Below are 20,048 nucleotides of genomic sequence, written 5' to 3'. Positions count from 1 at the left end.
GCAATACCGGCCCTGTTCTTGCCAGGTTCTGTGAGCTTGCAAGCAGGCAGAAGCTGACTTCTGCTAACTTTGCTTCTTTGCTTTATATCAGCAAAGCTTGACCACTACCGTATTTTCCGGCATATAAAACGACTTTTTATACTAAAAAACAACCCCCAAAAATTGGGGGTCATCTTATACGCCGGGTATAAACATACTGTAGCTTCGGCTACATACAGAACGTCTCTGTGCTGATACTGTATGTACCGCGCTGAGCCAATCCCGGCAAGCGGTGTACTCTATTAATGCATACAAAGCCTGCTCGGATTGGCAAAGAGCCCGCCTCTCTGACTCAGCCAATCCGAGCAGGCTTTGTATGCATTAATAGATGACACCGCTTGCCGTGATTGGCTCAGCGCGGTACATACAGTATCAGCACAGGGACGTTCTGTTTTGATTTTGCAGTTCGGTGGAGCTGGCCCTGCATCCCTAGGTATGGGGGGGAGTGGGATTCAAAGGGCTCTGGGCTGCTGGCAGCCGCGGGGAGCCCTGAGCCCTTTAAATCCCAGCCGCGGCTGGGATTTAAAAGGCTCTGTGCTCCCCGCCGCAGCGGGCAGCCCAGAGCCCTCTGACTCCCCGCTGCGGCTGGGATTTAAAAGGCTCTGGGCTCCCCGCCGCAGCGGGCAGCCCAGAGCCCTCTGACTCCCGGCCGCGGCTGGGATTTAAAAGGCTCTGTGCTCCCCGCCTCAGCGGGAAGCCCAGAGCCCTCTGACTCCCCACCACGGCTGGGATTTAAAAGGCTCTGGGCTCCCCGCCACAGTGGGCAGCCCAGAGCCCTCTGACTCCCGGTAAGTACCGGTAAGTCAAAACCATTTTAATTAAAATTATTTAAATCAAATCTGATGTTATTAAATGGTGTTGCCTCGGAAGGGGGGGTAGTCTTATACGGCGAGTATAGGCCAAAACCTATATTTTAACTGGAAAATTAGGGGGTCGTCTTATACGCCCAGTCACCTTATACGCCGGAAAATACGGTACTTTAGTTCAGGCCTTAGGCCTCACACCGGGTTTCTGATACAAGGCCTTATGTCTCAGGCTCTCTTTCTACTGTACTATTAAATGTATTTATTTCATAATCCAAAACTTCCTGCACTCCCCAAACCACGCCCCAAAGCCCTACCTATCCCTGTCTAATGTAGTCATCTGCTGTTAACACAAAAATCTGTCACACTGAGTGACAAGGCCTATTGTACTGATTGCATTTTTCTATTTCATATTTAATAAAAAACACTATTTAAAAGAAAAATGGTCACAGTATTTCTAGTTTGCCACATCATACTGCCACAAAATCCAGGAAACTTCCCATGCCATTTCAGTCCAATTTATCCAAGAATAGCACAAAGCCACCGGTAGAACATATCTGGAAAGCAGTGCTAACTTATAAATACTATGATTTTCTATCCATGTACTTCAATGTTCATGTATTAATGCTCCCATTAATTAGGGAACTTAAATCATCATGGAAAAGCAGTTGCCAAATATGCACTCCGTAGTTTTTATTGTTGTTTTTGTTTGCGGGAGAAGCAAGTCAAGGGAAGGAAAAGGAAACAGCATAATGCAATGCTGCTTTTTTCCAATGCTTATTTTACACTAACTTCAGCAATTACATGCTCAAGATCTGTTGGAATTACAGGAGCACTCCAAACCTCCAAACAAGCAGAATTTTAATTTTCAGAAATTTGAAGATTCCAAATGAGTGTGTCAAAAATTAGCTTGTGGTAATTTTCTGGTGCTGTTGATATGCAGGTCTCTCTTACTAGTCTGCCACAGAGTAGAACAAGAGGGTGGACACCAAAGATAGTGTCAATAAACAGTCTCAATAATAGCAATACACTATAGGAGAAAGGAGAGGACTTTTGGAGAATACATAAATTTACCGCCCCCCTCCCAACAACAACAACAAAAAAAGCTGGGACATGCAAATCAAGAGTTAGTCCTGCCTCTCATTTCCCCATCAAAGTGGTCATATGTATGGCAAATTGTCAGCCCTCACTAAACTATAAATTATGATGAAATTAAGCCTGGAAAATATTACTGCCTAGGACAACTCTGATGTCTGTGTATGGGCATAACATAGCCTAAATAGTACCCTCCTATCTAGAAAGAACTACAAGGAAAGTAATAATGCAGTTCAGTGATTTGGAGTGCTTCTGACTAAAAAAGGAACATTAGAAATGCTTATGGACACCAAGATAAGATCTGGATACTGCGCTTCAGTCTTTCAGTAATAAATGCTCATAATAATGCATGGTCAACAGAAGTCAACATTCAAGTGTTTAAAGCCTGATTTTCAAAACTGTAATTCATCCTAATATGCATAAATGGTTAATGTGATTGTGTGTCCAAATTAGGTGATTGTGTCCACAAGTGTGGAAACTGAACACAGATATTAGGCAAGCAATTGCACTTACCCAGTTTAGAAAATCAGAGTATATATATCTACACCAAGAGAGGGAGAAAAAGAGAAAGACTACATGGTGGTATGTAGTAGGATAAAAGTTTTTTTGATAATATTATGATTACTACCATTGGTTTATAATTGGCTCAATAATCATGATGTGTAAAATTTTAAAACATTATGCAAGTAATCTCAAATTAATGCCAATAAATATCTTTATACCACATCATATCACCATGCACTCTGCCTATGCCACTACAAGACATATTTTTCCAGACCTCAGATCAAATTTTGTAGCAATTTTATAAACCTCTTCCAATTTTTCAACTTTTTGAAGTGTGAATACCAGAACGGGATACAAAATTCTAGTAACAATCTCACTAATTTCATATACAGACATAGTATGAACTTTGTATTTGACATCCCTCTGCTTATACATCCAAGGATCACATCTCTACCCTTTTAGCTACAGTATCACACTGAGAGCTCATGGTTATCTACCATGAGCCATACGTCCTTTTCAGTGTCAGTGCATTTCAGGATAAAATCTACCATAATTTAAGTGTGATCTACATTCTTTGCTCCTAGATGTAGGACCTTCTATTTGGCTGCACTGAAGTGCATACTGTTCACATGAGTACATTTTAACAAGAGATCCAGGTTGATCTGTGTAACTGACTTGTGCTCATCATTATTTACTACTCCATCACGTTGTGTGTCTTCTGCAAATTTTAGCAGTAGTAATTTTATATTTACTTCCAGATCATTGATACGAATATTGAACAGCATTGGGCCAAGAACAGATCCCAGCAGGACCCCACTAGAAACACCCTATTGGATGATGATTCTCTAGTGTAATTAACTGATATATCAGCAAAAAAGTAATCAGTTTTTAATTCATTTAATATTGGTTACACTGATTTCGTATAGTGCTCTTAAAAAAAATCAGAATGGTGTGTGTGGTTGAGTGAAATGCCTTACAGAAGTATAAGCAGATGATGTCCTTAATCAAACTTCTGTTCTCATCAATATCAAGCGATATCAAGTTTGGCATATTTTCTATAAACCACGCTGATCAGCATTAATTGCGTTACCATCATTTACTTCTTTACTGAGTGTGTCCCAGGTCAGTCTTTCCATGATTTTGCCCCAGATCAATATCAGGCTAACCGGCCTATAGTTACTCAGGTCATCTCATTTATCCTTTTTAAAGACTGGCACATTAGCTTTAATCCTAGTCCCCTGGAACTTTCCAAATGTTTTGTTTCAAGTAAAAACTATTGGTGTCTTTGGCATCTTCCCTCATGCTTCCTCTGTCATAGGCCATCTAACTCTAGATTATATGACCTGTGAAGAAGAGTGTGAGAAAAGGCTGTTTGAGAGCCACCAGGCTGATGATTGAAGAAAGAACATGATAACTTCCCATCAGATCTTTTACAAAGTGATTTGTCAGATGCACAGTACTCTTTAGAGCTAGTTCCATAAGTTTTTGAAGGTGGACCAATAAAAGCAGGGTTATAGTACGGTTTGACTAACTGTGGTATGGTTTCACAATTAGAAAAGTATTTCCATTTTCTCTTGTTTTCTGCATACCTATACAGACTGGTGGGCTGGGCTGCCAGAAGTACCGATTTTCTACCTGAATGCAGGTTATCCTCTCATCTCCTTGAAGCTCATATCCAGGGTCACACTGAAAAATAACAGTGTCTCCAGGTTCTCTTCCATCCCCATTTCGAGTTCCATTCATAGGAACACCAGGATCACGGCAGGCGGTGGCTACAGAGCCTAACAAAGACAAAAGAAATGTCAGCTTTTAATCTACATTAATTATACTGTATTTTTTTTTATATCTGTTAAGTCATTCTTCCATGGCCTTTGTGCTTTTGGGAAATTAACCAAAAATCTATCCGCCAGTTAAAATGTTTCTTTGATACAATTATTCGTTTTATTTGCCATTTCTTTTAATTACTGAATGTCACATATTTTATAAATATATTCTGTATAGCATTTCAATACTTTATACTGCCGTTATAGATTTACTAGCAGACTTTACAATCTGAGCTACTAAACAAAGGGACATTTTAGAGAATGAGAAGGAGAAAGCTGGGTCAAGAAGAGCAAGTTGCATAATTCACTTACACTCCACTACATCTCCATATTTTCTGAATACTGTTTTTTTCTTAAATGTATCCATTGTTTAATATTTTGTAACAAACCTTGAAGTCACTTTTAAGGCACACACATGCACACATTATGCAACCACATTCTGCTGCACTTTTGTAACTGTTGATGTACTGGCCTATTAAAAATATGAATGCACTTACTCAGATAGAACTTGCAATCAAAGTACCAGTAAGCAGAACTGAGCTCATGTAACATGTCTAATTCACCATTTCCACACACTATTACTCTGATTGCGTGTGCAATCACATTAATTGCTAGAGCAAATGTGCACACAGATTGATGAATATCTTCTCCTAAACTTTATGTATTATATACTATGGCCAAAATATTCAGTTTTTCATCTAAAATACACTCTGCCTACTTAAATGCCACCTACTATGCATCTGTATATATAATAGTAATGCTTTCATATCCTGCCCTTAACAATTGAGTAGAATGACTGTGCATTGTTGGACAATTGCTGCATTCCATTCTAATGGTGCCTGAAGTGATTCTTACATACAGTTTAGGACCTGGTGGGAGAAAGCTGCTATTATAAAATATAAGGTTATAGTACTGACATATATTATTGTTTTTATATTGTTTTTTCCCCCTCAACTGGGTATGCATTTGCACCTTTAAGGTGAGAAAAAAATATCTAATAGCCTCAAAATTATAAACCTCCCTTCTTTATGTGACCTCCAGCAACATGTTGATAAAGTGGTGGTGCAGCTCCACACACACCCAGCACAGGCCACTGTATGTCAGGCACAAGTTAACCCTAAACCAGTTAAACTTATTTGATAGCTCATCTTGCAGCTTCAGGGAGTTAGTTGCCAACTGTCATGTCTGTTATCCTCACTGTATATTGGTGTGTTTAACTTACTTTTGGCTCCTCCTTCTCGACTATTGTGACAAAGTTCCTCCTCAGCCTTGGTGGGTCCTGCGCTTATTGGCGGATTTGCTCACCTCAGTGATCTTCTTCTCTGGTGGAACCCACAGTCTGGGTCAACTCCTCCTGGGTCTGATCAGGAGTTGGGAGGTTTGAGGGGACCCGCCCTCTACTCCAGGTTCCAGCCCAGGGCCCTGTGGATTGCAGCTGTCTATAGTGCCTCCTGTAACAGATGCATGACAGCTACAACTCCCTGGGCTACTTCCCCATGGCCTCCTCCAAATACCTTCTTTATCCTCACCACAGGACCTTCCTCCCTGGTGTCTGATAATGCTTGTACTCCTCAATCCTCCAGCAGCACACCCTCTCCCTCTCAGCTCCTCACACCCCAAACTCACTGACTAACTGGGAGGCTTTTAACTAGTTCCAGCCAGCCCTTGATTGGCTTCAGGTGGCCCAATCAATATAGCTATCTCCACTGCCTTCTAGAAAGATCTTAAATGGCCCCAGATGTCTTGATTAACCTGGAGCAACTGCCATTTGGTTACCATGGTACTAGGGATTTGGTTAGCCTGGGGCTAACATACCTGTTCCTTACTACTTTACTGTAGCCATCTGGCCTTGCCCCATCACACTATGTGAATTCACACCACTGATAAAGGAATAAGAATTTGCTGGACAAGGAACTTTTTCTTTTCTTTTTTAAATCAAAGAGTTGGGACACTACAGATGGCAGCTTCTCTGTCTATAAGTAATGTGACTGTTATTGAATTTGGATTTCTGGATTTGAGAATTTCCACTTCTAAAATTCAGATCTCATATATGACCTCATAGGAGGTTTGACAATTTGCAGAGATCTATGTAAGTTTATCTGACAAACTGAACAGTTAGCTACTAATTTAGAATATACAGTTTCACATTAAACAGTCAGTCTCACTTCCATTTTAAAATATAAGAGCTTATTCTCCGACATAGATGAACAAGAAAAAAATCACATATCAGGTACTTAAGACTCATTGGTGTTCTTGAAAGGATAGATTCCTCTGATTTTCCTTTGTTTTATGGGAATAGCGAAATGAGTTCTTACATTTGTCTAATGTGGAAAATTCTACTTGCCGGTGCTTTTATTTAAGAGGCTTCTTTAAAAATGGGGCGGGGGAGGGGGAATCTCAACTGCATCTGTATTGGTAATTTACGCACCCCTCTCATTCTATAACATTGTTGTGGAAAATTGACCACACGGTTGATTTTAGATCAGACAGCCTGAGGCTCCTTTATTTTATACCAGCATATATGCAGGGAGAGTCAGCATGGCCCCACGCAAGAGGCAAACTGCTCTGCTCTCCACAAATTTTACCAAGCTTATAAAGGCTAAAACCGCAAAACATAGCACACTTGTTACATATTTTAATTGCCTTATTTGGGATACAACGTTAATCACAAGCGAGCTGACCAATTACCATTCCATTTATGGTTTTTCCTGTTATTGTCATTCCTAGCCACGTTTGTGATTTGACTGTTCTAACACCTTTTCTGTAGTCCCTTTATCCAATTCCAGTTTCTCTTTCATGGGCCCCTGACCACACCACTCTGCCCCCGCATGCCCTTTGTACAGAAAAGCCATTGTTCCATTTTGGGAACTTTCCACTGTGACTCCTTTTACCTCGACACACAGAAGCAACTTTCCATTACTCTTTCATCACTCTGTCCCCCTCCTCTCTTCCCGTTATACACAGAGACAAGCTGAACCAAAATTCAACACAGCCTAGAAACAAGCTTATCTGAAGTTTAGGCCTAAAAGCCTGGCCAAAGTTGTAAACCCACCGTAATTTCCCTCACAACATGTTTTTTTTTTAAGCAAATTTCAAATGAATTCTTGTTCCACACCATCAAACTCAGTATTTATCCAAATTGCACACCTCCTTTACTTAAAAAAGATGAAAAAGCTTTCATCAAGAGACACTGTAAAAAAAACTGGGTCAGATCTATAGTTTCATATCCTTTCATATCTGTAGAGCTTGATAAGATTTCTGCTTATTTTTAAGTCTATAGAAGAGCAACCCAGAAAAAAGGAGTGGACACTGAACTGGTCTCACCTCAAGAATCAGATATAGAGTCCAAGACTGATATATATTAGTATTTTGTAGTTTAAATTTTGAAGAAAAAATAATCTATAATCCATATTTTATTAATCTATTTTTTTGCATTGCTGCATATGTTGGAATGCAATTTCTGTACTTTAACAAGCAAAGACTCTAGTCTTATCACAAGAAGATCTGGTCCCTTTGAGGTTTTTTGTTTGTTTGTTTTTACTATAAGCAGTCTGCAAACCTATACATTACTAGAAGAGTTTGATAATTAAGATAGCTTGTCATACAATATCTTGGAAGTTTTATTCCTAATTTGTCAGTAATAATAGCTTTTCAAGGATACAGTTACATAACAGTAGATAGTTGATAGGTTTGTGGGGCAAAGGGTGTATGGGTACTGCCCAGGTTTTACCCACTCAGATATCTGCCATGCTTCTGATGCTTTCGAGTTTCTTATTTGTATCTGTATTAAAATATATATATTTAGGTTTGGGAGATATCACCAATTCTACTATTTTTTTCCATTTAAAAGCATAGGGAATCTCTGTCAAACCAGTGGGCTCTTTTAAGATTATACCACTGTACACAGAAACAAAATGTGAAGAGAACTGATAAGAATATTTCTATTAAAAGTAAAAAAAAAAAAAAAAAAAAGAGAATAGCTTTTTATGCAGTATTTTAGTACTTCATCCTCTGGACCCATATGAAACTAGGTATGGAAACATTATTATTTTTTAAAGTTAATGAACTTTTTTCATAACATTAAGTACCGGTTAAAAATTTAAGTTTAAAGAGAAGGTTTGGATTGATCCTTAACTATATTTTCCCATCCCTAAAACTGACCTCTTCCTACTGGTGGAGAGGAATCTGAAATCTCTAAGTAGCTTGAATGGCAGAGGAAACTTCTGGATCCCCTGCATGGCAAGCCTTTTTCTTTACATCTCATTTGCCAGGCAGTTTTGAAGACAGCAATGTTTTTCCCCTTATTTTTTAGCCTGCATTATTTGCAACACTGATTTGAAAAGGTAGCCCTATATGTTGTTCTATATATGAAGTAATGTATTCTTAAAATACACTCAGATGGAATGCAATCTCTACTGGTATATACAAAACTTTTGAATTTAAACTGCCATTTGTAATCTTGTAACATGTATTATTTTTACTTCCTTCCAGATTCCATTTTATGCTGTAAGAATAACTGAGGGTTAAAACCTAGCTAACAAAAATATTATCCTTTTGAATTTTTCTTTTTAAAAGATCCTGTGTTTGTTCTACCCGGTGAAATTAATAGTTCTCTTATTGTATTTCTAATACTCATAATTTCTTTATCTGTAGATGTATCAATATACAACATACAAATGTATCAACTTTCATCATTCAACTATTAAAATTCAATAAATATAATTTTCAGCAAAGTAAGAGCCATCTCTTACTTTGCTGAAAATTATATTTGTAACTAGTCATTTCTCTCATGTGTTTGATTTGAAGGGGAAAAGGAAGTGGTCAGATGCCTAGTAAAATCAAATACCCAGGATAAGAATTCTAGAACACAGAAACATGCTTTACCTAGGGCCAAATGCAAAAAAACCCCACAAAAAACCAAAATCAGAATACAAAACCAAAAAACAATCTAACCCTTCACATGCAGGAGACAGGCGTGAGAAAATCTCTATACTATGCATCCTCATGCAATCTATGCATCACTTGAGAATATGAGGGTTATTCTGATGCCACTAGTCCCACAACTTTCTCAACAACTGCCTTGTATAACTCCTAGGCTAATTTTCCCCATCCTATATTTGTTCTCTTTTCCTTTTCTGTGTCTGACACTCACTCATCATTCATATTGTTTGCATTTTTTTTCTGACATGCATTTATTATCTTTGTGAGGTGTCTTTTTATTTGATTTTTGTCTTGCTTTCTATTCATTTTCCTTTTTGTCTCAGTTTTATGCCTTTCTTCCTTCCACCACTCTCTCATCAAGTGACTTAAGTGGCTTCTAGCTGTATTGAAGAATCCCTTTCTATTAGCTGTTCAGTTCTCTCAATCATCATTCCCTATGAAAATGTGTGGAGTAAGCACAAATTCTAGCAAAGATAAAGTCCCTTATAACCTTTCTATCACACCTGCAATGCAGTCTCGAAAGAAGTCTTTCTGTAAAGTGAATGGAGCTGGCTACCACAGCTTATCATAGGCTTGTTGATAAACTGTAAAGCTCCTTGTGACATGCTCAATTAAAAATTGTGTACAAGGACAGTCTGCATTATATTCTAATCTTGGCAGTAATTAATTTGTTGTGCAACAAAAGGACTGCTACTGAACACAGCTATTGAATTTTGTGGTGAAGTTATGTAACATACATATATTGCTGCAAGCTATATTTCATATGGGAAAAGGACTCTTATCCAATGTTCAGTTTAATAGCTATCACAGATCCACACAGCTCAATGAAAATATTAATAGAGTGAATGTCTGTGTGTGTAATGCTGACAGACCCTGGTTGCTGGCAGGTGTGATTGAACTTGGGATCTTTGGAGCTTAGTGCATGAGCCTCAACTACATGAGCTAAAAGCCACATGCCCCTTAGCTAAGTCTATAGAGCAGACTCATTAATCTCTCTCTAAGTGGTCTCAGTGACACTAGATGGGACATAGCACCACACCCAGGAGGTGTGTGTGTTACCTATGCATGCACACAGAGTGTGTGTTTGTGTGTGTGTGTTCATGTGTGGGGTGTGCGTATGTGTGTGTTTGGTGTGTGCATGTATCTGCAATGGGGATTCAGAGGGGTCAGGCAACTTTTACACCACTGTCACCCCAGACAGGAGACACCAGTGTAGATCAGGAGTAACACGACTGTAGTCAATCAATGGCATTATACCAGTTTAAATATGTAAAGAGATTGATCATTTTCAGGCCAATGACTCTAGCCCAATGGCGGACTTGAGTGAGACTTAGACCAGGGGAATGAGTGATAGCCCTGGTCAATGGCAACAACCAAGGAAATCTAAGTGTTTGAGGATAGCTAGACTGGGTTTGAACACAATGCTGTCTGCTAACATTCTATGTTCCAGCCATAGAAATAAAATAATTTAGAAGCAAGGAATTGTAGAAAACTAATAAAGGAAACAAAGGGACGCAAGAAAAAAAATCGGTGGCCAGAAGAATTAAGGAAAATAAGTAGGAGTGGTTTTTTTTTCCCATATATTAAGAACAAAAAGAATCCTAACAAAAGTACTGGTTCAGTTACTAGATGGAAATGGTAACATTATCAATAATAATAATGCAGAAAAGGAAAAAGTGTTCAATAAATATTTCTGTTCTGTATTTGGGGAAAAGCCACATGACGTACTCTTCTGATAATGATGATGACGACGATGACGACGACACTCTTTACATTTCAGTAGTAACTTATGAGGTTGATAAACAGGAGCTTCTAAAGTTAGACATTTTTAAATCAGTACGTCAGCAAAGAATTAACATTCAAGAGTTTTAAAGGAGCTGGCCAAGTAGCTTAGCTAAACCATTAATGTTGATTTTCAGTAAGTCTCGTAACACTGGGAAAATACCAAGAGAGTGGAAGATAGCTAAAAGAGATAAATGGGATTGTCACAGATGTTGCAACTTCATGCAATATTTTTGGGGACCATATTATGTTAAGTGTATGAATGATTTATGTAAAACTGTGGGCCAGGGATTGTGTGTAACTCTATGAAAGGGTTGCCACAGTTCCATCAAGAACTAAAACCAGTAGGGGACAGATAAGGTGAATTACATAGGTTACTTCCACAGAGATATCAATTACTGGGGATGGTTGCATATATTGGCTAAAACTATTTTTTTTCCAGAAAGCAACATACAAAGAAAGGGCACTTGATATAAAAAAGCTGGGTTTAAACTGACTCGGGACCTTCTTTCTAATCCAGCAAACAGACAATCCATCCCATCTGTCCAAGGGCCTCATCAAATGCAGAAGAGTTGGAAAGACATTGGCCTCCCAGAGCCCCATAACACTGATGAGTGATCTCTGGTAAACTTTTAGCTTGACTATAGGAACTTTCATTGTTTTTTTTTTAACCTGTTTTCTCTGTAATGCTTTTATCTTGAGAATAAAGATGCTTGCTTAGAAAGAGCAATCTGGTAACTTGTAATGGCTGGCAATACACTGTTCATAGCCCTCAGAGAGAGCAAAACATGGGATCTGGCATTTAGCTAGACTGGCTTGTTGGAAAGATCACTGTGTATGGCAGGAAGCTGTGCATACTTAAAATCCTCGTCAGGAGGGAGAGAGAAATGGGTCTTTGCCCAAGAGAGGAGACAGCTCGGAGCCAGAAATCTTAAGTGGGTGTCCTGTAGAAACTACAGGGGTGGGAATACAGGTGCAACTATCCTGAAACTGTGACAGAAATTACCTAGGTAATTATAGGCCTGGCAGTCTGACACTGATCCCAGGCAAGAAAATGGAACAGCTGATTCAGGACTCCATTAATAAAGGATCAATGACAATCAACATAGGTTTATGGAAATTAGATCCTGTCACTCTAACTTGATATATATTTTTGATGAGATTACAATTTAGTTATAGAGGTAATAGTGTTAATATAAGACTTCTGTAAGACATTTGATTAGGTGCCGCATGACATTTTGATTAAAAAAACAAGAATGATATAAAATTAACATGATAAACATTAAATTGATTCAAAATGGACTGAGAATTCTCAAAATGTATTTGTCAATGGGGAAAAACAGCTTAAACACAGCTTAAACACAAAAAAACAGCTTACAAGAAGTGGAAGATTGGACAAATAACCAGGGAGGAGTATAAAAGTATTGCTCAGGCATGCAGGAGTGAAATTAGGAAGGCCAAATCACACTTGGAGTTGCAGCTAGCTGGAGATGTTAGGAATAACAAGAAGGGTTTCTTTAGGTATGTTAGCAACAGGAAGAAAGTCAAGGAAAGTGTGGACCCCTTGCTGAATGAGGGAGGGAACCTAGTGACAGAGGATGTGGAGAAAGCTAGTGTACTCAATGCTTTTTTTGCCTCTGTCTTCACAGACAAGGTCAGCTCCCAGACAGCTGCACTCTGCAGCACGGTATGGGGAGGAGGTGACCAGCTCTCTGTGGAGAAAGAAGTAGTTCGGGACTATTTAGGAAAGCTCAACGAGCACAAGTCCATGGGGCCAGATGCGTTGCATCCGAGGGTGCTAAAGGAGTTGGCCGATGAGATTGCAGAGCCATTGGCCATTATCTTTGAAAAATCATGGCCATCGGGGGAGGTCCCGGACGACTGGAAAAAAGCTAATATAGTGCCCATCTTTAAAAAAGGGAAGAAGGAAGATCCAGGGAACTACAGGCCAGTCAGTCTCACCTCAGTCCCTGGAAAAATCATGGAACAGGTCCTCAAGGAATCAATCCTGAACCTCTTAAAGGAGGGGAAAGTGATCAGGAACAGTCAGCATGGATTCACCAAGGGCAAGTCATGCCTGACTAATCTAATTGCCTTCTATGATGAGATAACCAGCTCTGTGGATGAGGGGAAAGCAGTGGATGTGCTATTTCTGGACTTTAGCAAAGCTTTTGATACAGTCTCCCACAGTATTCTTGCCAGCTGGATGAATGGACGGTAAGGTGGATAGAAAACTGGCTAGATGGTCGGGCTCAACGGGTAGTGATCAATGGTTCCATGTCTAGTTGGCAGCCGGTATCAAGTGGAGTGCCCCAATGGTCGGTGCTGGGACCGGTTTTATTCAATATCTTCATTAACGATCTGGAGGATGGTGTGGACTGCACCCTTAGCAAGTTTGCAGATGACACTAAACTGGGAGGAGTGGTTGATACGCTGGAGGGTAGGGATAGGATACAGAGGGACCTAGACAAATTAGAGGATTGGGCCAAAAGAAATATGATGAGGTTCAACAAGGACAAGTGCAGAGTCCTGCACTTAGGACGGAAGAATCCCATGCACTGCTACAGACTAGGGACCGAATGGCTGGGCAGCAGTTCTGCAGAAAAGGACCTAGGGGTTACGGTGGATGAAAAGCTGAATATGAGTCAACAGTGTGCCCTTGTTGCCAAGAAGGCTAATGGCATTTTGGGGTTGTATAAGTAGGGGCATTTCCAGCAGATCGAGGGATGTGATCATTCCCCTCTACTCAGCACTGGTGAGGCCTCATTTGGAGTACTGTGTCCAGTTTTGGGCCCCACACTACAAGAAGGATGAGGATAAATTGGAGAGAGTCCAGCGGGGGGCAACAAAAATGATTAGGGGGCTGGAGCACATGACTTATGAGGAGAGGCTGAGGGAACTGGGATTGTTTAGTCTGCGGAAGAGAAGAATGAGGGGGGATTTGATAGCTGCTTTCAACTCCCTGAAAGGGGGTTCCAAAGAGGATGGATCTAGACTGTTCTCAGTGGTAGAAGATGACAGAACAAGGAGTAATGGTCTCAAGTTGCAGAGGGGGAGGTTTAGGTTGGATATTAGGAAAAACTTTTTCACTAGTAGGGTGGTGAAGAACTGGAATGGGTTACCTAGGGAGGTAGTGGAATCTCCTTCCTTAGAGGTTTTTAAGGTCAGGCTTGACAAAGCCCTGGCTGGGATGATTTAGTTGGGTTTGGTCCTGCTTTGAGCAGGGGGTTGGACTAGATGACCTCCTGAGGTCCCTTCCAACCCTGAGATTCTATGATTCTATGATTCTATGAATCATCATCAAGTGAGTGTGTTTCTATTGAGGTCCCTCAGGGATTGGTTCTTGGCCCTACGATATTTAATATTTTTAATCAATGACCTGGAAGAGAATATAAAATTATCACTGATAAAGTCTGCAAATGGCACAAAGATTGGGGAGTGTTAAATAATGAAGAGTCCAGTCGTTGATGCGGAGCAATCTGGATTGCTTGTTTAATTGGGCACAAGTGAACACTATGTGTTTTAGTAGTATATAAATACACACATCTAGGAACAAAGAATGTAGGATATACTTACAAGATGTGTGTGTGGGGGGCTCTATACTGGGAAGCAGTGATTCTTGGAAAATATTTGGGGGGTGCATTGAATAATCAGCTGAACATGAGCTCCCGGTGCAACACTGTGGCCAAAAGGGCTAATGAGATCCTTGGATACATAAACAGGGGAATCTTGAGTCGCAATAGAGAGGGTTATTCTACCTCTGAATTTGACACTGGTGTGATCACTCCTGCAATACTGTGTCCAGTTCTGGTGTCCACAATACAAGAAAGATGTTGATAAATTGGAGAAGGTTCAGAGAAGAGCCACAAGAGTAAATAAAGGCTTAGAAAACATGTTTTATAGTGATAGACTCATGGAGCTCAATCTATTTAGCTTAACAAGGAGAAGATTAAGGGGTCACTTGATCACAGTCTAAGTACAAGGGGAACAAATATTTCATAATAGGTTATTCAGTCTTGCAGACAAAGGTATAACAAGGTGCAAAAGTTGGAAATTGAAGATAGACAAATTCAGCCTGGAATTAAAGCATTAAAAGTTTAACCATGAGGATAATTAACTATTGAAACAAGTTACCAAGAGTTATGGTGGATTCTCCATCCCTGGCAATTTTTAAATCAAGATTGGATTTATTTTTTTTTTAGTTCAAAAGAAATTATTTTGGGGAAGTTCTCTGGCCCATGTTCTAAGAACCTAAGACTGGCCATATTGGGTCAGACCAATGGTCCATCTAGCTCAGTATTTGTCTTCTGACAGTGGCCAGTGCCATATGCTTCAGAGGGAGTGAACAGAAGAGCGCAATTTATTGAGTAATTCTTCCTCTATTGTCCGGTCCCAGCTTCTAGTAGTCAGAAGTTTAGGGACACCCACAGCATGAGGCTGTATCCCTGATCATCTTGGCTAATAGCCATTGACGTTCCTATGGTCCTTGAATTTATGTAATTCTTTCTATTTTTTTTTTAATCCAGTTATACTTTTGGCCTTCACAACATCCCCTGACAACAAGTTCCACAGGCTGACTGCATTATGTGAAGAAGTACTTCCTTATGTCTATTTTAAACTTCTTGTATACAGGAGGTCAAAACAGATGATGACAATGATCCTTTCTGGCCTTGACATTTATGAATCTATTAATCCATGAGGCATGGTATAAAATACATTTTCATGGATTCATCTAAATAATCATGTACTGGTGTACATTCTGTAAATAAAGTTGATGAGTGACATCTTATTCTGTGACTATGTCAATCATTTCTATCTCAGAAAGGAAATAACTTAGTCACGGGGTTTAAAGGTTCCTGGCGATTCAGAAGCCATGACAATTTGTTATTTGACTGTTACTTCCAGGAGATGACAGCTCCATGTATATACAATAAAGCTATTTTTTCAACTTGGCATTGTAGGTGTAATAATGGGCTCTACCACTGATAGCATCAATTTGTAAAATGTATCAAGATTCTTGCAGTAAACAGTGATTTATAAATTGAGTTTTTGAATGCATGGCAACTGTACTATAATTAAAGGGCCTGATTCTCCTCTTTTATACTGGTATATATCAGGAATAACACCACTGAATAAGTACCAAAGTGTTTTGATTATTTGGGGTGTGTATGTGTTTTTGTTTGTTTTTTTTAACTTTATGGAATGCATTTTCAGGACACAACCCTATTGCATTCAAACTCCAAGCAATCTAGAACCCAGAGCAAGTCAGACAAAGACATTTCCAAAACAAGTTTATTCTTAACCTGTCTAAGCCCAATGTGTATTTCCAAACCCTATGTACCTTAAGTTGGGGTACTGTATTTCAAACTCATATTGTCCTGAACCCAGAGCATTCAGGATCCAGACAGTCTGTAAGATGTTTCAAAAATTCAATCTGCCTCAAATTTGAGCTAACACCTTTACTTAAGTGTAGACTTCAAATCTCACATTTACCATCCCAAATCCAACTTTTAGGAGCAGCTCTTCTCTGAAGAGTAATGGTGCAAAATGGCCACTCTACTGTCAAACTGCACCTGACATATCTGCTGAATTACTGATTAAAATACATTCTAACTACTTTTAACTACTGTTGCTTCTGTTGATCCAATACAGATTTGGGAGCAGTATCGACAAAATCATGAACTTAATTTTGATTGCAATGTGTGTGTTTGTGTGTGTGACTGTAGTGTGTACATGTGTATGTGAGTGTGCGTGTGTGTGTGTGTGTTTGCTGTGTTTCTCAAGTTTTAGAGCCCATTTAAGTTTTCAGAACTGGCAGTTACATAAACTCCTGTGTATTGGGGTTACAGATTCCTTGACATTATCCTGGCTCCAAACTGAGGAATTATTAATTATTATTATTATTATTACAGATGTACTTTGTTTCTTTAAAGAAAGAAAAGAAATGGATAACAGGCATGGGGTTAATACATTATACTACATTATTTTTTATTTACAAATTTCCTACAGATGGCTTTGAACAGAATGGATTTTAAAAGCAAAAAATACTGCACAGCCCTTATCAAGTCTTACTGGATAATTTTCAGAGCTTTTTCTTTTCCAGTATGGCTCATAATTACATCTCTCTCTCTAAATACAACTATGCACTATTGAATGCTATTTATTCCTTAACATTTTGCCCACAGCTTCAAAACAGTCCCAAATTAAATAATGGACATATGGTTTCAGATACTAGGCTCAGCCAGGCAGATCACTTCCACTACTAGGTATGGGAAACAGCATAGTTTGTGTTGTCGTACAGCACAAAGTGCCACCAAACACGTTTGGCACCTATTTTATTTCAACAGAGCACTTTTTCCTTTTAGAGAAATTGGTGTCTATAATGTCTTCATTTGCACTTATGCCATTTTTTCCCTTCCAGTTACGATTGACCACAATGTTTTCAATCACTTTATACCAGCTCTGTCCCTTCTTTGGATGCATGTAACCCCTGCTTGCTTGGAGTGACACTCTGTCCCCCTCTAGTGGTGGCTATGCCAGCTAGAGAGTGATGAGCCTGTTACAGTCTTGGCTAAGAGACATGTGTGTTTTAGCTCTGTAAGTCAAGGCTTGTGTATTTAGCTTGAGAGGTCACAGGTTTGATATCCACTGCCCATGCCCCTGTGTGGATTGGTGTTACATAGATATATATATACACATACAAATCTGATAGCAAATAACCAAATTCTCTGGAAAAAAAATAAAGCTCTTTGCTCAAGGAACATCCCCTAGACATTGAGAGCCACCCAGTATCACCTAGTCACCAGTTATTAATCTCCCTTCTTTGGAAAAGATTACTGAGAAGGTTATAATCAGACAATGTTAAATATATATCTGAAGCCCTCAGATTTTATAGACTCATTGCATTCTGGTTTTAGAATTTGAATAGAACGATATGGCATTGAGACTGCACTGGTCTCATCAGTCAATACCATTTTCTCTAATCTATCCTACAACATTTCTCTATCTACCTACTGGGCTCCCATTACCTCAGATATACAGACCTTCCAAGTATTTAGCAAGATAGCTAAATATTGTGAGGTAGGAAACTATTGTCTTTAATTTACTGATGGGGAACTGAAAGACACAAAGTCTGAGGATATGTCTCACTGCAATGAAATACCCATAGTGTCCCATGTCAGCTGACTCGGTCTCATGGGGTTCAGACTATGAGGCTATTTACTTGTGGTGTAGACATTAAGGCTCAGGCTGGAACCAGACTCTGGGACCACATGAAGGGGGCAGATCATAGAGTCTGACTTCCAGCCCAAGCCTGAACTTCTACACTGCAATTTCACAGCCCCATAGCATGAAGTCTGCGAGACTGAGTCAGCTGACACAGGCCAGTCGTGGGTATTTAATTGCAAGGTAGACATAGCCTGAATCACTTGACAAAGAACAGACAGGAAATATATAGTAGAATTAAGCACACATGTCTTTGAGTCCCACAGAAATGTTCAAAACAGTGGTGGACAACCTGCAGTGCCCAGGCTGCAAGTGGCCCATCAGGGTAATCTGATTGCGGGCTGCGAGATTTTGCTGATGTGGACCATCCAACCGTCCATAAGCACAGCCCCTTGCAGCTCCCAGTGGCCGTGGTTTACCATTCCCGGCCAATAGGAGTTGTTGGAACATGCCAGAAGTCTCAACTGTATAGTACATAATAGTTTATGACTATATATATATATAAGCAGTTTGGATCTAAGGTTGATCTTTAAGATGTGAGACCCCTTTGAACTCAACTAACTATTTACAAGATGATCAAAAGACCCTCTGCTTACTTTTAGCCCCTGCACATGGTACTTTCACACATTATATAATAAACTGTATATAACACTTTTCATCTGTGGATCTCAAAGCATTTTAAAAAAGACAAATATATCCCCATTTTACAGAAGGGAAAATTGAGGTACAGAACACTTAAGTGATTTGCCCAAGGACAAACAGTGAGTCAGTGGCAAGGCCTGAAAAAGAATCTATTGTTACCTAACTTTCTGTAGTTCTCCATCTACTCTCCACATTTCCTCTGTATAATCCAGATAAGACTCTATTCCTATAGAAAGACTTAGAGCCTGCACCAAGTCAACTTCCAGCAACCTTAATTGAGAAGTTCACTAACATGCTGTGACTTTTCTGTAGTAGGCTGTTCTCATAACAGCAGCAGAATAGACTGTAGATTAATCAATGTAATATGGGAACCAAATACAAATTTACAATATGCCTAAGAAGAACTCACATATTAGTCAGCTGGGGAGAAAGCTTCTTTGCAGGTGGAGGACAGAGAGCAGCATGCCCAGGCCTCATGCAGCTTTCCTCCCTAATGGGGGCTGCGCCTCAGCCAGACAATCAAGATCCCCTTTATATACAGTAGGGGCACTCAAACAACTTGTTTTATTACCTAAAGGCTACTATGGCTGGCCAGCTCCCACCACCACCACTTTAAACATTCAAATACTATGGTGAATAGGGTCATAAAAGTGTCCATAGGCAGACCCCTGGAATGATGTTTCATTCAGCAACTAGAAGAGGAAGTGACACCCAGAATAATTTAACCCATATATCTCAGAATCTATTTTTCCTGGCTATTGTAAAATGAAAAAATAAAATACGTGTTATAATCTAAATCTTCAAAATATTTTAGTTGCCAACATTTCAAAGCCACTGACTCATACCAATTTATTACTAAGGCAACATTTTGATTGTGCACCATTTAGATCAGATGTTAACTTTAAATAATGTAATGAAATAAAAATTATTAACAAAAGAGAAAGGATTAATAAGGAAGATACAGAGAACTCTGTTAGAAATACAACATAAGAGTATTTCCATTCACTATGGCTCAAGCACTTGGGTCAGAGAACAGATTTTTTTTTCTTTCACTTTCAGTTTTATTTTATAGAAAACTATTGGGTTCTGGGGTGATTTCCATTAGTAGGTGAAGAAAGCCCCATTGGTCATCACTTTATTAAAGGCCAGATTTTTTATCTCAGTTGTGTCGTACACATTTCCACATAGCTTGAAA

The 20,048-nt window shown here is 39.4% G+C and overlaps 1 protein-coding gene across 3 annotated transcripts in view; it reads right to left on the bottom strand.

Moving 5' to 3' along the window:
- The window catches only part of CSMD3 (CUB and Sushi multiple domains 3), a 1,155,643-nt gene that overhangs the window by 325,910 nt on the left and 809,685 nt on the right, over positions 1 to 20,048 (bottom strand). For all 3 annotated transcript variants that reach the window (XM_045006341.1, XM_045006342.1, XM_045006343.1), the window contains one exon: positions 4,031 to 4,222. In XM_045006341.1, coding sequence (XP_044862276.1) covers positions 4,031 to 4,222 — 192 coding nt within the window. The remainder of the gene's footprint in view (positions 1 to 4,030; positions 4,223 to 20,048) is intronic.

The sequence above is a fragment of the Mauremys mutica genome, chromosome 2 (genome assembly GCF_020497125.1).
Source record: "Mauremys mutica isolate MM-2020 ecotype Southern chromosome 2, ASM2049712v1, whole genome shotgun sequence".
Classification (NCBI taxonomy): Eukaryota; Metazoa; Chordata; order Testudines; family Geoemydidae; genus Mauremys; species Mauremys mutica.
Note: the sequence above shows the minus strand (reverse complement) of the source record. Positions and strands in the feature narration are given on the sequence as shown.